Source organism: Typopeltis vanoorti, chromosome 12, assembly GCF_054136105.1.
Source record: "Typopeltis vanoorti isolate ZY-2024b chromosome 12, IOZ_Tvanoo_1.0, whole genome shotgun sequence".
NCBI classification, from domain to species: Eukaryota; Metazoa; Arthropoda; class Arachnida; order Uropygi; family Thelyphonidae; genus Typopeltis; species Typopeltis vanoorti.
Window position 1 is genome coordinate 24,407,251 of NC_143560.1, and position 20,205 is coordinate 24,427,455.

Below are 20,205 nucleotides of genomic sequence, written 5' to 3' on the forward strand. Positions count from 1 at the left end.
TGGTATTATGAGATATTCACTGACATATTATATTGATCCAATTATGCTATATGAACCTGATCAGGTCAGTGATCATCATGTTTTAGTAGACAGAGGCTGAAGTTCATGAGTCATATAGCAAAGATTGAGATTCAACTTAGAGAATAACTTCAATGTTGAAACAAACACTGACATTTTAGGATACAGATGTCAAATTGCCTCTTTATAAGGCCTTGATACAATTAAAGATAATATTGGGACTGTGGAATGTAGATTATGAAGACAGATCGAATTCCTTGAGCAACTTAGGAACAACTATCTTATGCAGCATGTCATTGAAGCAACAAGTGGGACTCAAGTGTTAGACTAAAAAAAAATATCATCTCATAGAGTGATAATAGAGGATGTCACCATGATACCAATAATTTGGGAGAGAGTGATCATGTGGTTTTGACATAGGTAGAGGCTAGGCAGGTACAAGTTTCATACAAGAAGAAAGATGTGCAATTACAGAGAAGGGGCTATGATAAATTAAGGAAAAGATTGGTGATGTGCAGTGGCTTAATCAGCCGAAGGGAAGAGAAATCAGCAATGCATGAAACTTGGTCCAGAATCAATTATTTATGGGAATGTTGGATTGTATTCCTCAGGTTCATAGAAGAAATAAAGTAGGAGTAAATTGCATGAATTATGAAATTATGCAGGTTAGAAAGGTGATGAGTATAGGTAAAGAAAGAGAAAGAGAAATTGGCATATGAAGAGATTGGCTAAAGCAGTAAAGCAAAACTGTAGAAATTCCAGTCATGTTACTAGTAGAAGAAATGGTGAATATGGAGGGCTGACATTAGTTGCTGGAGATGGAACATGAATCACCTCTACAGAAGATATAGTGAAAATGTTCAGTGAGCATTTCACTGAATATGTTCAGGGAATATTTCATTGGCTTATTTCATATAAGAGGATTTAAGATTAGTGTTGAACAGCAATAGGAAGGAAGACAGAAGATTAACAGTTCAATAATGGGAAGTGTTTAAAATATTAAGTAAATTTGATGTTAATAAAATTATGGTAAAAAACTGCTACTATAATGCAAAGAAAGCTGACATGTAAGGATAAAGAGTTGATAGGTTAATTATATATGAGGGTGGTCTGAAAAGTTCTCAGCTTCGACCACAGATGGCAATACTATCGCCAAGATTTTTTTTTTTCTAAGTTAGTACATCTTTCATAAGCATCCATGTGAAATTGCAATTCATTCTATCAAGTAGTTTGTTTTATACAGCTGTCTGAAGCAGTGTCTGTATCCCTTGAACTGGATAAAATTGAGTATCATGTGGTTATAAAATTCTTTGTAAAAGAAGGTTTAACACCAAAAGAAATTCATTCGAAGTTCATAAAAGTGTATGGCCTTAATTTTCGACAATTAAGAGGGCTGCCAAATTTCCTTGGAAATGGCATTCAAGAAAAAATGAAAGAGTTTGAGAGCAGGAATGAAACTTTGGAGATTCAGTGGCAAGCCCTGAAGAAAACATTGATTGATTCAGCCAGAGAGGCATGTGGTGAGATTGTGTGCAAGGACAGAAAAATCAGAACTCCATGGTGGACACGGGAAGTTAAAGAGGCAATAAAGGAAAAGAAGAAAGCATATCTAAATTTCCTGGCAAATAAGTCAGCTTGTGCTCTTAGAGAATACAGAGACAAATGTAAGAAATCTAAACACTGTGTAAAACTGGCTAAACAAAAGTCATGGGAGGACTTTGGCAAGAACATAGAAAATAAATATCAAGAAGGTGGCAAGATATTCTGGAGGTTGTTTAAGAAGCTCAGAAATGGAGGAAAGAGTGCTGTAAAAGGAATTAGAGACGATAAAGGTGACATGAAAACAGGAGAAAAAGATATCCTTGAAGTATGAAGTAATTACTTTGAAAAACTGCTAAATGAAACAAGCAGTGATGACAGCACAGTGGTAAAAAACACTGACCAGGCATGCAGGCATACATAGCCATACTTCCATGAAAGAACCATCACCTGCTGGATAAAAAGTCAATATTGCAGGATAGACTAAAAAGTAGAAAAAGCCATCAAAAGCATGAAATGTGGAAAGGCAGCAGGAGTAGATGATATTCAACCAGAAATGCTCAAGTATGGAGGTATAAAAGTCTTCTGCATAGTTCAGGAGGCCTGGACAGAGGGACGAATTTCAGATGACTGGAGTAGAGCTCTCATAGTACCCATATATAAAAAGGGAAATAAAACTCAATGTGAGAATTACAGAGGTATTTCCCTACTGAATGTTCCTGGCAAGATCTATGCAAGTATACTCGAGAAACGGTTGAGAAGGATAGTGGAAGAAAAGCTTGGTGAAGAACAAGCTGGATTCAGGCCAAATAGAGGCTGTCAGGATCAGATCTTCACTTTACGACAAATAGTCGAGAAAGCATGGGAATATAACAAAGATCTGTATTTAAGTTTTGTCGATTTGGAAAAGGCATATGACAAGGTGCCAAGAGAGAAGCTATTCAATATGCTACAGTTATGTGGTGTCAATGGGGCATTATATCAAGCAATACTTAGTCTTTATTTGAGTTGCAAGTCAACAGTTAGAATTGAAGGAAGTACAGGAAGATGGTTTAATGTTAAATCTGGTGTGAGACAAGGATGTACATTATCCCCTCTCTTATTCATTATCTATATGGATCACATTATGAAGGAAAGTGGTATTAAATCTGATGTCAAAATTGGAGGTGTTAATCTCAGCTCTTTGCTTTATGCGGATGATGTTATACTTCTAAATAAATCTGCTACAAGTCTGCAAGATTCCCTGACTAAATTGAATAACTGTTGTAATAGATATGGCATGAAGGTCAGTATTAAAAAGACAAAGACAATGAAAATAGGCAGAAACATTGAAAATATCAACTGCATTGTGAATGGAGAACCTACAGAACAAGTAAAACATTTCAGCTACTTAGAAACGATTTTTAGTGAAGATGGAAATAGACAACATAATCAACAAAGCTGGTAGGGTAGGAAGTCAACTGAATAAATTTATATGGAATAAGAAAGAAATTAGCCAAAACACTAAATTAGCTGCATACAAGACAGTATTTAAACCAATTTTAACTTATGGATCTGAGAGCTGGGTTAGAAGTAAAACACTTGACCATAGACTAGAGACCACAGATATGAGAGTTCTGAGAAAGATTAGGGGCATGAACAGATGACATCATGGCAGTTTTATATTAAAAACAAGGATATTAGGAAAGAACTTGATATTGTCAGCATCCAGGAATGCATTAGCAGTGCTAATCTCAGGTGGTATGGTCACTTAAATAGAACGGGAGAGGAAAGATTAGCAAAACAAGTGTTCTCTGCAGGTTGAAAGGAAAATGACCCAGAGGACGACCAAGATATAGGTGGATTGATATGGTGAAAAGTGCCTTAGATGATAGAAATATAAGATCTGATAATGTTGGAGTCTTGACAAGTAACAGACTGATTTGGAGGAAAATTGTAGATAGGAAGTTAGTAATGATGTAAATTTTTCATGTAGTACTATCATATTCTGTACACCCCTTGAGGGTATATATCAGGAATTTGATGATGATGATGATGATGGAAATGGCATTCGTTTCCAAAATATCTAAATATAAACCTAAGTATAAACTTGTTGAAATACATCCTAGTCATCATTAGTCAAACACATATATGCAAATGCATAAACATGCACAACGTGCTGAACAATACGATGCGCAATTAGAAATATTTTTAAAAGAACACCAGCTCTTGTATAACTACATAGTGGTTTTCTTCACGTGCACTGTTATTACAGTAAACAATGTGCAAATAAATAATAGAAATAGACATACTTTCAAGAAAAAAATATCTAATTTAAATAATCAACACTGCATACAAAAAATTTTGTAATTAATATCAACAACCTGATGGGTGATAAATGAGTAATCATCATGGATGACCTTAATTATCCAAACATTGATTGGTAGCAGTGAAATTTCATAAGACGAATGAGGCCAAATTTCTTGAACTGTTGCAAGACAACTTTTTCAGCATGCTACAGAAGGAATTCAAAGTCGAGTACTAACCTGATTAAGTGTGTCAAAAGGGGATTTCAGTTAAAGATGTGAATATTCATCATTGCAATTATCCTCTGAGTTGCAAATACAAATCAAAGGATAACTGCAATGCTGAAATGAACACTGACATGTAAGAATAAAAAAATATTTTGCCTCCTAATTTCTGAGGCATACAAATACAGGGATAGGATGAAAAGGACAGTGTTAAAGATAGTATCAGGAATGTAAAATGTAGATTATTTTACATTGAGAATTTATGGACTGCAGGCAATAGTAAACAGAAGATGAAATTTTTCATTATCAGCCTTATGACAACACTGCCTGCATTATCTTACTGAAAGAGACAATGGTCAATTCTGTAGAAATTCCAGAAAGTAGGAAGCATTACATTGGCCAGAATGTTCAGATACCTCTTGGAGTTCAATGTTCATGGCACCACAGACAGAAAACAGAGGCCCAATCAAGAAAATTGGTCGCTCCACAACACAGCTTTCCAAGCTTCCACATCCCACTGTATACACTCTTTGCATCACTGAAGATGAAGCTGCATATTGGTTTGGGTAATGCAGGGCTTGCATATTGCAGCCCTACCATGAAAACCCTGTGAACCTCAGTTCTGAATGTTTTTGTGCAGATACATGTTCCAGTCAATGCTCAGAACTCTGCAGTCAACGTGTTAGCCAACAAATGACAGTTTTTACATATTATCCTTCATAGTACTCCCACAATCACATTTGGTGAGTGTGGTGGGTCATCCATTGTAGGTAGTACTTGCAACTGACTCCCTGCACTTCTGTCTCAGCATGGTATCACTGATTGTTGACTTGGGATAGCCCAGTTTGTCAACAATTTGCTGAACAGATCCTATCACAGTGCCTCTTTCAAACTCTGCCAGTTCCCTTCTAGCAGTCATTTCACTCAGACACAGTTGCACTGACTTGGGAGCATCGTATTCCTCCAATTTATACCAGCTACAAACATGTAACTCATTACATGGCATGATACACCTTGCCCAAGGTGTATCATGCCATGTAATGAGTCAACATCAACATCAAGTCAACAGACCATACCAAGGGGATGGTCTGTTGACTTCTTTCCAAGCAGTGTATAGGCTAATATGGTGTGGTGGTCATTTGCATAAAATTTAGGAAACTTACCAGTAGGAGGTGTAGGATATGTTCCACCATCCACAATTCCATCACCTGGCTGTCCTACATTGGTTATACCATTCCCACCTCCACTTGAACAAGCTGGAGATATTTCACCATTATTGCAATAACATATATTTGGCCTAATGCAACGTCCATCACCACATGTCCTTGTGCAGATTGCTAATGTAAATAAATAAAATTAAATAGCAATAAAAAATATTCATTCATTCATTCACTAACCAATTTATTAATAAAAATTAATTAACTAATTAATTCATCAATAAATTAATTTTATTTATTCATAAAAATAGTTTAATGAACTAATAAATATGTTTAAATTAATAAAATATATGGATACACAAAATGATCAAAGACAGGTAAATGGAAGGAGACACTCTCCACACACCTGTGAGCAGTGAATTAAAAATATATATCTCACTTTCTATAGCTTATAAATACATGGAAAAAAAGAAAAATTGGGAAAGTCTACAAGAGACTGCAGCATCTCTCCGCAAAAATTAAAAAGCCAGAATAAATTTATTGCTTTAATTATACTTAAAATTTGAATGTATACATACATCGATACTGTTTTGGGGATAGAAACACAGTGACATGTATATAAATAAATACAGCACATTACTGCTCAAAGGGTAAAAGAATGAAAAGAACTGACTGGAGCTTCTGATCCAATGTCCAGTAACATAATCAAAATTGATACCTTGTAACAGGATGCACAATTGATATTGATATTGATAATGAATATTGAACAAATGAGGATCACATTTGGGACTTAGCAAACCAAATTATATTCTGAACTGGCTTAAACAAGACATTGATATGGTACAACATGATTAAAAATGCAGGCTACGGCATCACCTAATTAAACAAGACCCATGTTGTTTTCAACAGAGAACAAAAGCAAATGACAAAAAGTCAGCTAGAAAAACAACCTCCAAACACATCAGAATTGAGATAGGCACCAGCAACATAAGAATAGAAAAAATGTGGGAACTATGACCACATAACTGTTGTTGCCAAGATGAAGAAGAGAGAAACAGGTAAGATAATTCTAATAACTATATTCAACTACACACAAAAATACACTTCGAGAATGGGAAGCAATTTTAAGCAGATGTAGGAAACTTTCAAAATGGTAAATTGAACATGCATATATTTGTGTCAATGATATCACAGAAGATTTTTAAAGTAAGGAATAAGCAGAAGAAATTTCTGAATCATAAGGAAAATGGAAAAATTCTTTTGTTGGTGGTGGTCGTGTTGTTGCTGAAGTACCTGAACAGCAAAGTAGTAAATGAATCCAATACACTGAAAAATTTTTCTTGAAAACTGGCAAAAAGGAGTAAAGCTAATAACAATGGTAAATAGCTAATAGATTTCTATTCAGAACTTGGCCTAGTCATTACTGATACTATGTATGAACAGAAAAATGTGCATAAATTCACTTGGAGGAAACAAAAAAAAAATAAAAGAAAAGAATTATCAATAATATTATTAGTAATTACTAATAATATTAGTAATTACTAATAATATGGATAATAAGTGTGCCTACCTATACAGTATATTTTCAGACAGGATCACAATATAAGTATACACAGGGGAGAGATTTGAAATTAGTGATCAGCAACTAGTTCTGGGCAAAACAAAATAAATAAATAAATATTTATTTAGTTTATTATATAAACTAAAGATCACACTGAAAAAGGAAAATATGTATAAAGGTTTTAAAATGAATCAAAATTGATCAGCTTTCAGAGAAGTACTGTAGACACAATACACAAAGAGCACTGGGGGAAAAGTAAAACAGTATGACAACAAGAATCAAACTTAGAGAATGACCAGCAAAATCCAAACAAAATACTTATTAATTTGACCAGGGAGGCATGTAGTGAAGTTGGTTGTAAGGATGGAAAAATCAGAACTTTGTGATAGACTCAAGAAGTAAAGAGGCACTTCTGGAAAAGAAGAAAATCATATTAAAAGTTTCAAATAAGTAAGTCAGCATGTATCTTTACAGAATAAAGAGAAAAATGTAAAAATGCTTAGTTATGAGGGTAAAAAAAGAAAAAACTAAACAAAACTCATGGAAAGATTTTGGAAATCCTACCAAGGGTTCTCTCTACCTTCAAAATTATGGATATCCATAGATTCCTATCCTGGTCCATTTCCTTGCTTTCTACATAGTTCAGCCACAGCCAGTCATTATGTTTTGAACCATGTGTGTCAATGTCTTCCTTTTCTTCGGTTTACCTCAATTCTTCTCTCTAATAGGACAGAAATGAAAAAGAAAAGACAGAAAAGAAAACTAAAAGAACAGAAAAGAGAGATGACAGTGCTTGTAAGAACAAACTTATAATCATAAATATATTATAATATGAAAGAGGATATGAAGAAGTGAGAAAGGAGAGTGAGAGAGTGAAAATTGTTAGTCTGTTGTCAAAATATGGTAGCACTAAGTTAAGGAGGGCTTCAATAGCAAACAATTCAATGCTGGCAGTATAGAAGAAATGGATGTAAGTTTTTGAATATGTGGAGTTTGATGGCAGAAAAGGGCTTATAAGAGAGATGGTCTGTATTTGAATGGATTTAGCAGCATGAGCTATAGAAATTATTTATTGGAGTGAGACCTAATGCAGAGAGTTGAGGAAACCAGTCATCATGGGAAGAATGGTAAGAATGAGTGTGCCTACCTATACCTGCTGTCCAACCAACAGGTACAAGTTCAAATCCCATTGCAGGCATGGATGTTTGTGATCATCTTTAAGTGGGAGATGAATATAATTGCCCTGTCTACTGTCCTGCTTACTGGAGGCCTGAAATGGCTTAAAGAAGTTCCATATTTGATGTCTAGAGTAGTTTTTCTGAACTAAGCAAAAATAAATACTATATATATATATATATATATATTCATATTTATATACTGACTGAGATCCGAGAATTAGAACAAACAATTAAATTTATTAAATACGCAACATGTTTCATCAGAGTAGCCGACTTCTTCAGGCGTGAGAGAACATAGAAAGCAAATAATAAATTTAGTTTAATCCTTTATCCAAGTGTGAGCAAACAGAGTTTGCACCTGAAAATATCTTCAGGACTGAGGTAAGGTAGTATAACACCGGGCAACTTGGAGCAAAGGTGGACCAGGTTAACAAAACTCCTATCTCAGTATCTCCCATAATGCAAAACACATCTCCTTGCAGATATGTATAATGTTATGCATTAAGGGAAGGGCCACTACTCAGACCAGTTTCGAACTTTACTGAGGTCTCGTCAGTGGGAGCCAGGCCCAGAGTGAAGATACTAAGGCAGAAGCAATGAAGAGGTCATCTCTACCTATAGGAGTTGCCAAAAGGTGTGCCACCTTATTATTACATTACTCTGGATTTAGAGAAAGATGTTGAAAGTTTATTTTTCACTTGGTTAGACCATAATAAATTTAGTTTAATCCATTATCCAAGTGTGAGCAAACAAAGTTTGCACCTGATAATATCTTCATGACTGAGGTAAGGTAGTACAACACTGGATAACTCGGAGCAAAGGTGGACCAAGCTAACATCACTCCTATCTCAGTATCTCCCATAATGCAAAACACATCTCCTTGCAGATATGTATATTATGCATTAAGGGAAGGGCCACTACCCAGACCGGTTTCGACCTGTATTAAGGTCTCGTAAGTGGGAGCCAGACCCAGAGTGGAGATACCAAGGCAGAAGCAATGGAGAGGTCACCTCTACTTATATAGCTACCTATAGGAGTTATTATAGTCTAACCAAGTGAAAAATAAAATTTCAACATCATTCTCTAAATCCAGAGTAATGTAATAAATAATAAGGTGGCACACCTTTTGGCAACTTCTATAGGTAGAGATGACCTCTCCATTGCTTCTGCCTTGGTATCTCCACTCTGGGCCTGGGCCTGGCTCCCACTTACGAGACCTCAATAAAGGTCGAAACTGGTCTGGGTAGTGGCCCTTCCCTTAATGCATAACATTATACATATCCACAAGGAGATGGGTTTTGCATTATGGGAGATACTGAGATAGGAGTGATGTTAGCTTGGCCCATCTTTGCTCCGAGTTGTCCTGTGTTATACTACCTTACCTCAGTCCTGAAGATATTTTCAGGCGCAAACTTTGTTTTGCTCACACTTGGATAAAGGATTAAACTAAATATATTATAGTCTAACCAAGTGAAAAATAAATTTTCAACACACTATAAATTCAACTGTAAAACACAGTTAACTTTGAACTGGAGCTATAGTCCGTGTTAAAGTTCTATTGTTAGACACCTGTGCACGTGTGGCTTCATGAGTGCGCCAATATCTGACAGCAGAGCTGAATGATCCGGTAAATTGTAGCTAAGGTTACTGTTTATAAGAAGAGGGTCCATGACAATTTCTCTAGACTCGACTATGTGCTGTTCTACCTCGTCGTGGCATATGTGAAGGTTTGAGGTTGTTGTCCAGTTTATCTCATGTTGGTGGCCTTCATTATTTGTGTTTAGTGAAAACAGGACATAGCTTGAGAGAGCACTAGTCTGGTTCTTTTGTAAGCAATGTCTCTTCGGTGTTCTTCGAGACGAGGGAGAACGGCGCATAGTCGAGTCTAGAGAAATTGTCATAGACCCTCTTCATATAAACAGTAACCTCAGCTACAATTAACGGACTCATTCAACTCTACTGTCAGATATTGGCGAACTCATGAAGCCACACACGCACAGGTGTCTAACAATAGAACTTTAACACAGACTATAGCTCCAGTTCAGAGTTAACTGTGTTAACTCTGAACTGGAGCTATGTTTTATAATTTATTTACAGATCCCTCCTCTCTCTTTGCCTGGAATTTACAAAGTACCCTGTTCCTGTAAGCTGGCGTACTTTGGACAGACAGGCAGATCAGCATCCATCCGCCTGGAGGAACACAAGTCTTACATCTGTAAACACAACTATGGCCATTCAGGCTTGGCTGACCATGTTTTGGACACCACCCACAGAGTATCATGGAAGAAAACCACCACAGCAAATTCAAGAAAGAGAGACTTTTCTTAGAAGCAGCAGCTCTCAGAAACCAACCAAATCTTAATAAATACAGTTGCATTAAGCTTCCGAAGATTTGGGAAACACTCATCACCAGAGGTCCCACCTTACATTCCAGGCCACCTACTACCGACCTTAGAGGGCGCTCCACCTAGATAGGACTTTAGTGTCACCCACGTGGTTGGGCTTAGTATTGTAAGATTTGTGTGTGCATGTTACATTAATTGTTTTTGTAATCCCCGTAGATGTCCTAGTGACTAGGATGAAATATAGGAAGTATTAAATTCTATTTTAATTCTTTTTGAGTGTTGTAAAAAATCCATTAAGCCTCCAACATGATTAAAATGACACTGTTGAAGTATTATCCTGGACCAGAAAAAACTGTGGTCAGTATCATTTCCATGTTGTGTCAGATCAGATTTTTCAGGATGATGTTAAAAGCATTGTTCTGAGGTCTTTTTTTTTTAACAGAACATCCTTTGTCCAAAGTAAGAGAGAAAGAGATCACATTGAACTAAACAACCAGGAGGGTGAGGGAGAGAAAGAGAGAGGCTTGTTTATCCTCGGTGGAAGGTAATCACGAAAAGTTTGTTAAGGAAAAACATGGGAACTAATTTAGATATTTTATCATTATTATTACTATTATTATTATTCCAAGACCCCACATGGCATTAAAGAGTTATCGCTGGGGGGGGTCATACACACAGCTCGTCATATCATATCTTAAATACATTCAAATTTGTTAAAATACATTTTGAATAATACATTCAAAAATACTAATTTTAAGGATCTTTGAAATTCATTCTGAGACTCCCAAGATGTATGGAATAGGAACCTGTTGTGCAGGGTCAGTGATCCCAGGGAAACACTTGTAAGTATCTTGGAATCAAGTATAAAGGGTATAGTATTTCAGGAAGGACAGAAGAGAAAGAAGATGGAGGGCAGTACTACTAATGTTATCAGATGATCTGAATCCAATTAGGATAGAAGCTCACGAAAGCAATAACAGCAATAATGTTTCATGCAGACATGAGCTTGAGACTTTGAGACTATCTGGTATGAAGTGGAGGCCAACAGAATGAAATACGTGGTAGGGTGTTGTTACAGACTTGGCAGTGCAGTTGCTGGGAACAGTGAAATGCATTACCAATTCATCTTGATGGGTACTAAGAGGAGAGAATAGAAACAGTAGAAGAGAGAGAGAGTTATGAGAATGATAGAAGAGAAGGTATTTGCTACTGGTGACTTGAAGTATCCAAGAGAGAAAACTCAGAATAAGAATGAAGAAGAATTTATTGAGCTGTTTTGAGACAACTTTCTAAAGTGCATGTGAAAGAAGATGAAAAAGTGTTAGATTTCATCACAGTTTCAGAAGATCTCACACAAGAATCTGACTATTTTGCCATGAGTTGGTAAAAATGATCATGCTAGACTGAACTGGAAAGTAGGAAAGTATATTATTATTATTATTATTCAGGCCTCCAAGGAGTCAAAAGACTCATCGAGGGAGGTCCTTCCTAAGACATAAAGTCTGTCAAGACTCATCGAGGGGAGGTCCCCACCTGAGAAACACAAAGTCTATCATACCACTCTTTAAACTCACTGACCGTTCTCGCTCCAACCACACCATCAGGCAATGCATTCCACGGCTCAATCACCCTCCACACAAAGAAACCACTCCTTACCCTCTTGCTCACAGTTTCCTTTCGTAACTTCCAGGGATGGCCTCTTGTCATCACTCCTTCCCGCTGATCAACCAAGCGAAAAAACTCCCCAGTGTCAACCCTGTAACCACCTCTCAACAGTTTAAAAGTCTCAATCATATCACCTCTCCTTCTTCTATCCACCAAACTCTGCAGTCCACATTCTCTCAGCCGATCCTCATAACTATCCTTGTACAGTCCTGAAACCATCTTTGTCATCCGTCTTTGTATCCTTTCCACAGTTAATTTATCCCCTTCAAATCCTGGGGACCAAATCTGAGAACAATAGTCCAAGTGTGGTCTGATCAGAGACTTATACAATGGAATGATAACCCTCTTATCTCTGCAGGTCAGTGTCCTTCTCATAATAGCAGCAATCCTCTGTGTTACCTTCACCACCTTTGCAATATGTCCCCTAAACTTCAGGTTTCTATCAATCATCAACCCCAGATCTCTTGTCTCCCCTACTTCCTCCAGTATAACTCCTCCCATAGAGTATGCAGCATCCCATCGATGTTTCCCAAACCTCAAGACCTTACATTTTGCTGCATTAAACTGACACCCCCATTCATTTGCCCATCTATCTAGCTTATTTAAATCCTCTTGCAGGGCTACCACATCTGCACTATTACTAATAATCCTTCCCAGCTTCGCATCATCCGCAAACAACTGAATATCCCCCTGCAATCCACTGGCTATGTCATTGATATAAAGGTTAAACAATATAGGTCCTAGTACTGAGCCCTGTGGGACCCCACTTGTAACCCTCTGCCTCCTGGAAACTGCTTCACCATACACAACTCTCTGATACCTATCAGACAGCCAATCCTGAATCCAGTTGACCAATCTGACATCCAGACCCATGTGCTGCAACTTAAATATCAGCTTATCATGTGGCACCCTGTCAAATGCCTTCGCCAAGTCTAAGAAAATTGCAGTATATGCCTTTCCCTCATCTAATGTTCTTGTAACTTTATTATAAAAAATGAATATGAATGTTCTTTAAGAAAGAAAAGTTGGAAATTATAACCAACTCGGGAGAATACTATGTTTGGTTTGGTGGTATCAATTACTGGTACGGAATAGATATCAGCAATGTGTGGGAAGTAGTGAAAAGATGATTAAATGATGCATTATCTGAATGTGTATCAGGAGTGTGAAAACAAACAGAATGATGGGAGTTAAATGGTATCACCTACATGATTTCGCATTGGGAAGAAATATTGGAAAGCTTGAAGAAGGCAGCACAAGTACTGATGCTGTTAGAGAGTTTGTAATCTTATATAGCGTGGTATCTAGGCTCAGGGAGGAATTTCAAACCAATGGAATGTATTCCAGACATTTCCTAAGCGGTGCCCTCACTCGACCACAGAGCATGAAGAAAGATTTTTGATTATAACAGCAAAATGTAATTAACAAACCATGGCAGGTTGGCTTGCAAGTTGGCTCTGTTCAAGCACAGGTTTGCAGATATCTCAACAAACTGACAAGATGTCTGCAACAAGTACCCCTATATGCCTGATGACCTGTAGTCTGTCTCCCTTTATCTACAGCTGATCGTAGAGCATGTTTTCAGTGGTGTTGTATCCATAAAAAAAATTGGACAAGACACCAATGGTTTAATGTACACTTTACAAGATGAGAGTTGTTTCCTCTGATTCTAAACAACACTTCATCTGGCATGGCAGTACTACTTTCATGGATACAATCACACAATCACAAGAATGCTTTTGAAAGGGAATACAGTGGTGCTAGGATCATGGCGTCGGGAGGCATTATGCTTAATGGATGCATCTGTCGATGTCATCTGGGAAGTTGAGGTTGTGTGATTAAGAAAGGTGTGAGAGCTGTTTGACTCACTAACTCTTGTAGAACAGTTAGTGAGTCAAACAGCTTGCCTATTGAATAGTGAGCATCTACTGTGAATGAGTTTAAGGTGATATGTTGATATGTGGCCTCCCTCAATGAGTGCTTTACTCCCTAAAGGTCTTGGATAATAATAATAATAATAAATCTTTTTGAAGAAGACTGCCATGACTCACAATATGACATATGTTATTTTTCTTTTTTGTTTTTCTTTTTTATATGTTCTTCATTACTTCCTTGTTAGTACCTATCATCCCTTCAACTTCTTCATTTCTCTTCTTTTGAACTCACAAAATCTTCCATGTCCTTCTGTTTTCCCATATCTCAAAAGCATAAATCCTTTTAATATCATCCTTGTTTATTGCCCTTGATTAGTTTCCATGTAATACCTCAGGCAATACATAACACATGACACACAAGAATCAAGGGTCTTGGATTTGAACATCTCACCAGAGGATATTATTAAAACTGGTCCTCCAATTGGTGAGAGTTATCATGATGTGATCAGTAAGGTGGTGGTCAGCTAGTCATGTGAGGACTTCTATGAGAATGGGATACATATTATTATTATTATTATTATTCGTGACACCTCGAAGGAGTCCGAAGACTCATTGCAGAGTAGGACACCCACCATACAACTGTCTCCACCACTACACTGAACCTCTACTACCAATCATCTCCACCAACGCCATCTACAGCCTACCACCACCACCACCACAACTAGTATTTTTTGTCTGTAAATTGCGTGTGTTCTGAAGGGCTGATTTGTCTGTATGCAGGATGAAAAACCGAGTTTCCGGGAGAAAAAACCCTGCTACCTCCGTATGAGATCGGATAACTCACCTTCAACTGAAAAAGTCCATATAAAGATTCCTCCTGTCATGACGAGAATTGAACTTAGGCCTATTCCAATCGACAGGCGCAATGTACCGTCATTCTTCCAATTGTGCTAAAGAGGCACGAATACATGTGGAACCATAAGGCTAGTAATTATGAAAAAATTCCATGATTATAGCTGCAAGCTGACAATAGACAGATTACCGTAACCAGTATCATGGAATCATTAACTGCATAGAAAGGAGAGGTACCTCTAAACCTCAAACCTGCCCTATCCCTCTAGCATTAAAACTGACTCCTCCAGGATGAAATACTCCAATAAAGTGTTCATTGAACAATTCCACTATGTCCTCTGCATCAGTCAATCTAATACAATTTTTATCCAACAATATCATTCTTCCACAGTCATTTCTCCTCCTACTGGCCACATATCTAAAAAATTCCCTAGGATTTTCTTTGGATCTTAGGGCGAATCTCCTCTCATATTCCAGTTTCATCTTCCTTACCATACTAGTCACTCTTCTGGACTGTGTCTTATACTCTTCATGCAAGTTCTCTTCACCTGTCTCCTTATATCTCTTCCATAGCCACTTTTTCACATGCAATTCCTGTTTAATATTGTTTGTCATCGCACTTTACTCCAAATTGTGTCCTCTTGTTCACTCATGGTATACAACTTACCATTGCTGCTAACAAATATTCTTTCATAATTTCCCATGCGCTAATGATATCCCAGCCTTCCAATTTCTCCCTCCATGAAACTTCCCCAAGTTGACATCTTAGATTATTATAATCACCTCCCTTATAATTCCACATAAGGGAGGTGATTATAATAATCTAAGATGTCAACTTAGATTATTCCCATCTCTTTGATACTCTTGCATGTCTATTCATTTTCCAAGTCAAAACCATATGGTCACTCTCTCCAACTGGTGGGAGAGATGTCATCTCAGTTATTATCAACTCTTCTGATGCTATAACCAATCCAAAACTCGTGAGCCTCTTGTTCCCTCTATTACATGTTGCCTAAGACATTTGCCCCTCAAGAATTCTAGAAATTCCATTCCCTTATTGCTACATACATCTTCCTCTCCCCAATTTATACTACTGTAGTTAAAATCTTCCATAACAATCATTCTTCTTGCACTTGCCATCTATCTACACATTTCCTGGTCCCCACCCCTCTGTGCTCCTGGGTCTGTAGCAACACCCCACTAAATATCCTGTCTTGCCCACCTCTACCTCACACCATATGCTTTCAAAATCATTAGTGTCACTGCCTTCCAAAGTCTCCATTCTTAGAGGACATAGGTCGTCACTTATCATAAGCAGTACTCCACCACCATGCTTTCCCTTCCTATCCTGCCGAAAAATGCTGTACCCAGCGACTTCTATTCCTGTTATTATATCCTCTTCTGTCAACCAAGTCTCAGTGATCCCAATAATTTTTGCCAGGCTGATGCTATCTGTGCCACCAATTCTTCTCCCTTATTCTGGATACTCCTGGCATTAGTATAAAGCATATAAATGCCATTGTTTCTATACCCAGCATTATCCCCTCTAGACTCCACTGGGCTCAGTGTTACCTGATGTCATCGCCCTTCTCCCAAGTACCCATTCCCACAAGAGGCCACCCCTGCCACCATCCTCCCTGGGACACAGTGACTTGTTCAGAACAGCAATCTCTCCAGATGCCTTCGTCCTTCCTCATTCAAATGTAAGCAGTCTCTCGCATACAATTCCTCTCTGTCCTCAAATGCACTCCAAGCATCCACATATTCCAGTCCTCTTTTGTCACACATTATAGCTATTATGTCATTCAATATTACTGCTCTTCTGCTCAGCTCGTCGTTATCATACCTAGGGAACACATACACATTATCTTTCCTCTCTGTGTCTTCTTTCATATCACCTCAATCAAGAATCTCTTGCTGTTCACACCACCACTTATTTACACCTATTTGCACCACCACTCAAGTCATTTGTTCCCACCATCACAATCATCTCATCCACCCTTTCACTTCTCTTAACTGCCAAAGCCACACTTTCTATCGTTCCTCCTGGCAAACACTTCTCACGCATCCTATCTTGAACACCATGGATTACTGAGTCCCCCATACATTATACCTCTTACCATTCCCTCTCTCCTATTGTTTCCATTTTATTTGTAATCAGTTATAGTTCAGTTACACAGGATAGATTACACAATTATCTATATATTTTTTTTTCAGTACAGAATGCTAGGAAAATATCTTATTTAAATTACATAAATAATGATAATAACAATGTGTTTTACATTTTTTTTTCACATTCATATTTACAATGATTCATTTTTTATTAAATTGATTATAATATTTACTTGTTTTTTGGGTGGCTTCTTCCTCAAAACTTTGCAGAGCTTATCTGAATAATGCTATAAGTATCTTCATTATTGTTATACACCTTACTGACTGTTTTGTTACATAATCTGCAGTATTTGATTATGAGGATTACGTGTAGATGAATGAGGAGGATTAATCCCACCTACTTCAAAGCTTGAGTTAGTTTTCATGAAGAGAGTGGGATTAGCCTTCACTATTTATGTTGTTGTGTTTATGGAGGGATATAGGTATTGGATGCTGGTAATTTGTCATGTGTATATTAGTGTTAATGGTATATTAACTTTGTTGTTCTAGTGGAAAGGCTTAGACGTTGGTTATGCATTATTACTAAATAGTTTAGGGAAATAACAACATAGACTAGGATATACATTAAAATAACTTTTTAATACAAATCCAATATTTCGGCAACTTCACATTGCCATTTTCAACAGGAACATGTGAGCAAGACACGTGCACACAGGCACAGCAAACAGTAAATGAGGACGAAGCAGGAAAGTATACTTTCTCCTAAAGTCCTACTGGTGCCCCCTAGCGGGTAATGTTGGTATTCTTGGGTGAATGGGCTGAGGTCTTCTGATGTAGGTTTCCCAAATTTGAGGCAGTCTCATGCAGCCAAATTTGTTGAGGTTTGGATTGTTTCTTAGGGCTGAGGCTGATTCCATGAAAAGCCTTTTGTACTTGTATTTACTATACTACAGTGAATGATCGTGGCGTTCTTCCACTGTATTCTATGGCGGGTATCCAGATCATGGTCTGCAAGACCAGAGTGGCTGTATTGGTGGAACCGGATGTAGGACCTACATCCGGTTCCACCAATACAGCCACTCTGGTCTTGCAGACCATGGTCTGGATACCCACCATAGAATATGGTGGAAGAAAGCCACGATCATTCACCATAGTAAATACAAGTACGAAAGGCTTTTCATGGAATCAGCCTCAGCCCTAAGAAACAATCCAAACCTCAACAAATTTGGCTGCATGAGACTGCCTCAAATTTGGGGAACCAACATCAGAAGACCTCAGCCCAATCGCCCAAGAATACCAACATTGCCTGCTAGGGGACACCAGTAGGACTTTAGGAGAAAGTATATTTGTTGGTATATTTTCCAGAGTTCGTGATTTAATGTTCTGTAGTTATCTATTGTGTTTTAATGTTCTTGGTAGGGTGTTGAGTAAAGTGGGTATCTGATGTGATCTCACAAAAGAACCGTATAAGTTAAATAAATAAATTCTGTGTGATGATACTGAGTTCCCCCCTTTTTTTTTTTACGGGAGTTCACAGTGCCATCTAGTCCCCCCAAATTTTATCCGGGCTCCGGAACTGGCATAGGCTGACGAATCAGACCATGGCTGGGTCAGTATTCCTGACTGTAATCAGTGTGTCCTCAGACCAGTTTGCCTGCTTGCAGGATGAAAAACACCAGATAAACTGGCAGAAAAAACCCTGCTGTCCACGCCCAAGACCGGCTAACTTGGATATAGCTGAGGAAGATCCTTCAGCTCCTCACGTCGTTGACGGGAATCGAACCAAGAACACTCCTTCCCCACGAAGCGCAAAGCCACTAGACTAACCGCGCGGACACCGTATGAGTTGTTGAAGGGTGTAGGGATGTAGAGAGTTGTTGTAGGTCGTGTTATATCATATGTGTCTCTGTTGTTTTGATAGGTGATGTTGAAGTAATTCCTTATTAATGTTATGTAGTGTTTCAGATTTTTAATGCTCAGGATTCTGTGTATTGCCATGTGCTGGTCGTATATTGGTTGTTGTGTATAAGGTGTCCATATCACTGTCGACAAAATTTTCCTATGTAATTTTTGTAATTTTGTTAGGTGGCTGTTTGATGTGTTTGCATAGACTGTTATACTGTATCTGAGTAGGGATTTGCAGATACCGTGATATAGGAGTGTTTTTTTTTATATTAGATGGAATAATGTCTTTTATTGGAAGAGTTGCGCTGCAATGATCTGGAGTTTGGTATGTAGATATTCTATATATTTTGTCCATTTAAGGTGGTAATCTATATAGAGACCAAAGTATTTTGCATGTGTTACAGGTTTGATTTCGAGACACTGGCAGGTTTTTTGTTGTTAATGCAGCGATATGTATGACAGTGTATCGATAGTGGTGCGGGACGCATGATTCTTGGGTTGTGTATTATCAACATCTGTGTTTTGGTGCCGTTGATTGCGTTTTGGTAGAAGTATGTTGTGATTTCATTTAGGTTGTTGTGTTTTGGAGGGAGCTATGTTGATGTCTGTGTGGATTGCTAGTAGTACGGTGTCATCTGCATACTGAAATATTTGAGTTCTTATGGCCATGTTATGAACACCGTTAATGTATATGTTGAATAGAGTGGGTGATAATATGGCACCTTGAGGGATACCATGTTTTATTTGTATTCTCCAGCTGTGACATGTACCTATTTTTGTTGCTTGTGTTCTGTTTGAGAGGTAGTTCCTGAACCATATACACAGTGTTCCCTCTTATACCTATTGAGTATAGTTTGGTGAGTAGTATGTCATGTTGAAGTGTATCAAATGAATATCAAATGCAAGCAGTATAAAGACGCCGTAGTTGTTTTTATCGAGAACTTTGTTTATTGTGTCAGCGATGTCTTCTAATAATGTGATGGTGCTTTTTGTTTTCTGAAAGCTGTATTGGTTTTATGAGATGATGATGTACTTTTCTAAATAGTTCTGTAGTCTGGTGTGTGTTATTTTTTCTAGAATTTTTGAAATGACTGATAGGATAGCTATTGGTCTGTAGTTCTAAGTATCGTTTCTTTTGCCGTGTTTGTATATTGGCGTAATTACTGCAGTTTTTAGTTGTTGTGAAATAATGCCTGTGTCAAATATTATGTTCACAAGTTTCAAAAGTATTGGATTTATTTGTTCAAAGTGTGTTATAAGGTCTGTGAGTCTTATTTTGTCTATTCCTGGAGTGGTCTTTGGTTTTAGTTGTAAGAGTGCTTCTTTCAGTTCCTGTTTTGTTATGGGTGGAAAATACATAGTTTGTTGTTGACTTTGTGTCAATAGTTTTTTTGTTGATCATTGGTAGATTGTCTTTTTTGAGTTGTGTGATATTGTTTGTGAAGGCATGGTTGAATGAGTCTGCTAGTTCCTCTTGGTTTGTATCCTG

General features: G+C 37.6%; 1 protein-coding gene across 1 annotated transcript in view; it reads right to left on the reverse strand.

Moving 5' to 3' along the window:
- LOC150100631 (fibrillin-1-like) overlaps positions 1-20,205 on the reverse strand; it is a 1,594,375-nt gene that overhangs the window by 1,498,015 nt on the left and 76,155 nt on the right. Inside the window, exon 3 of the mRNA XM_090401848.1 lies at positions 5,231-5,404. Within this exon, the coding sequence (XP_090257974.1) occupies positions 5,231-5,404 (174 nt within the window). The remainder of the gene's footprint in view (positions 1-5,230; positions 5,405-20,205) is intronic.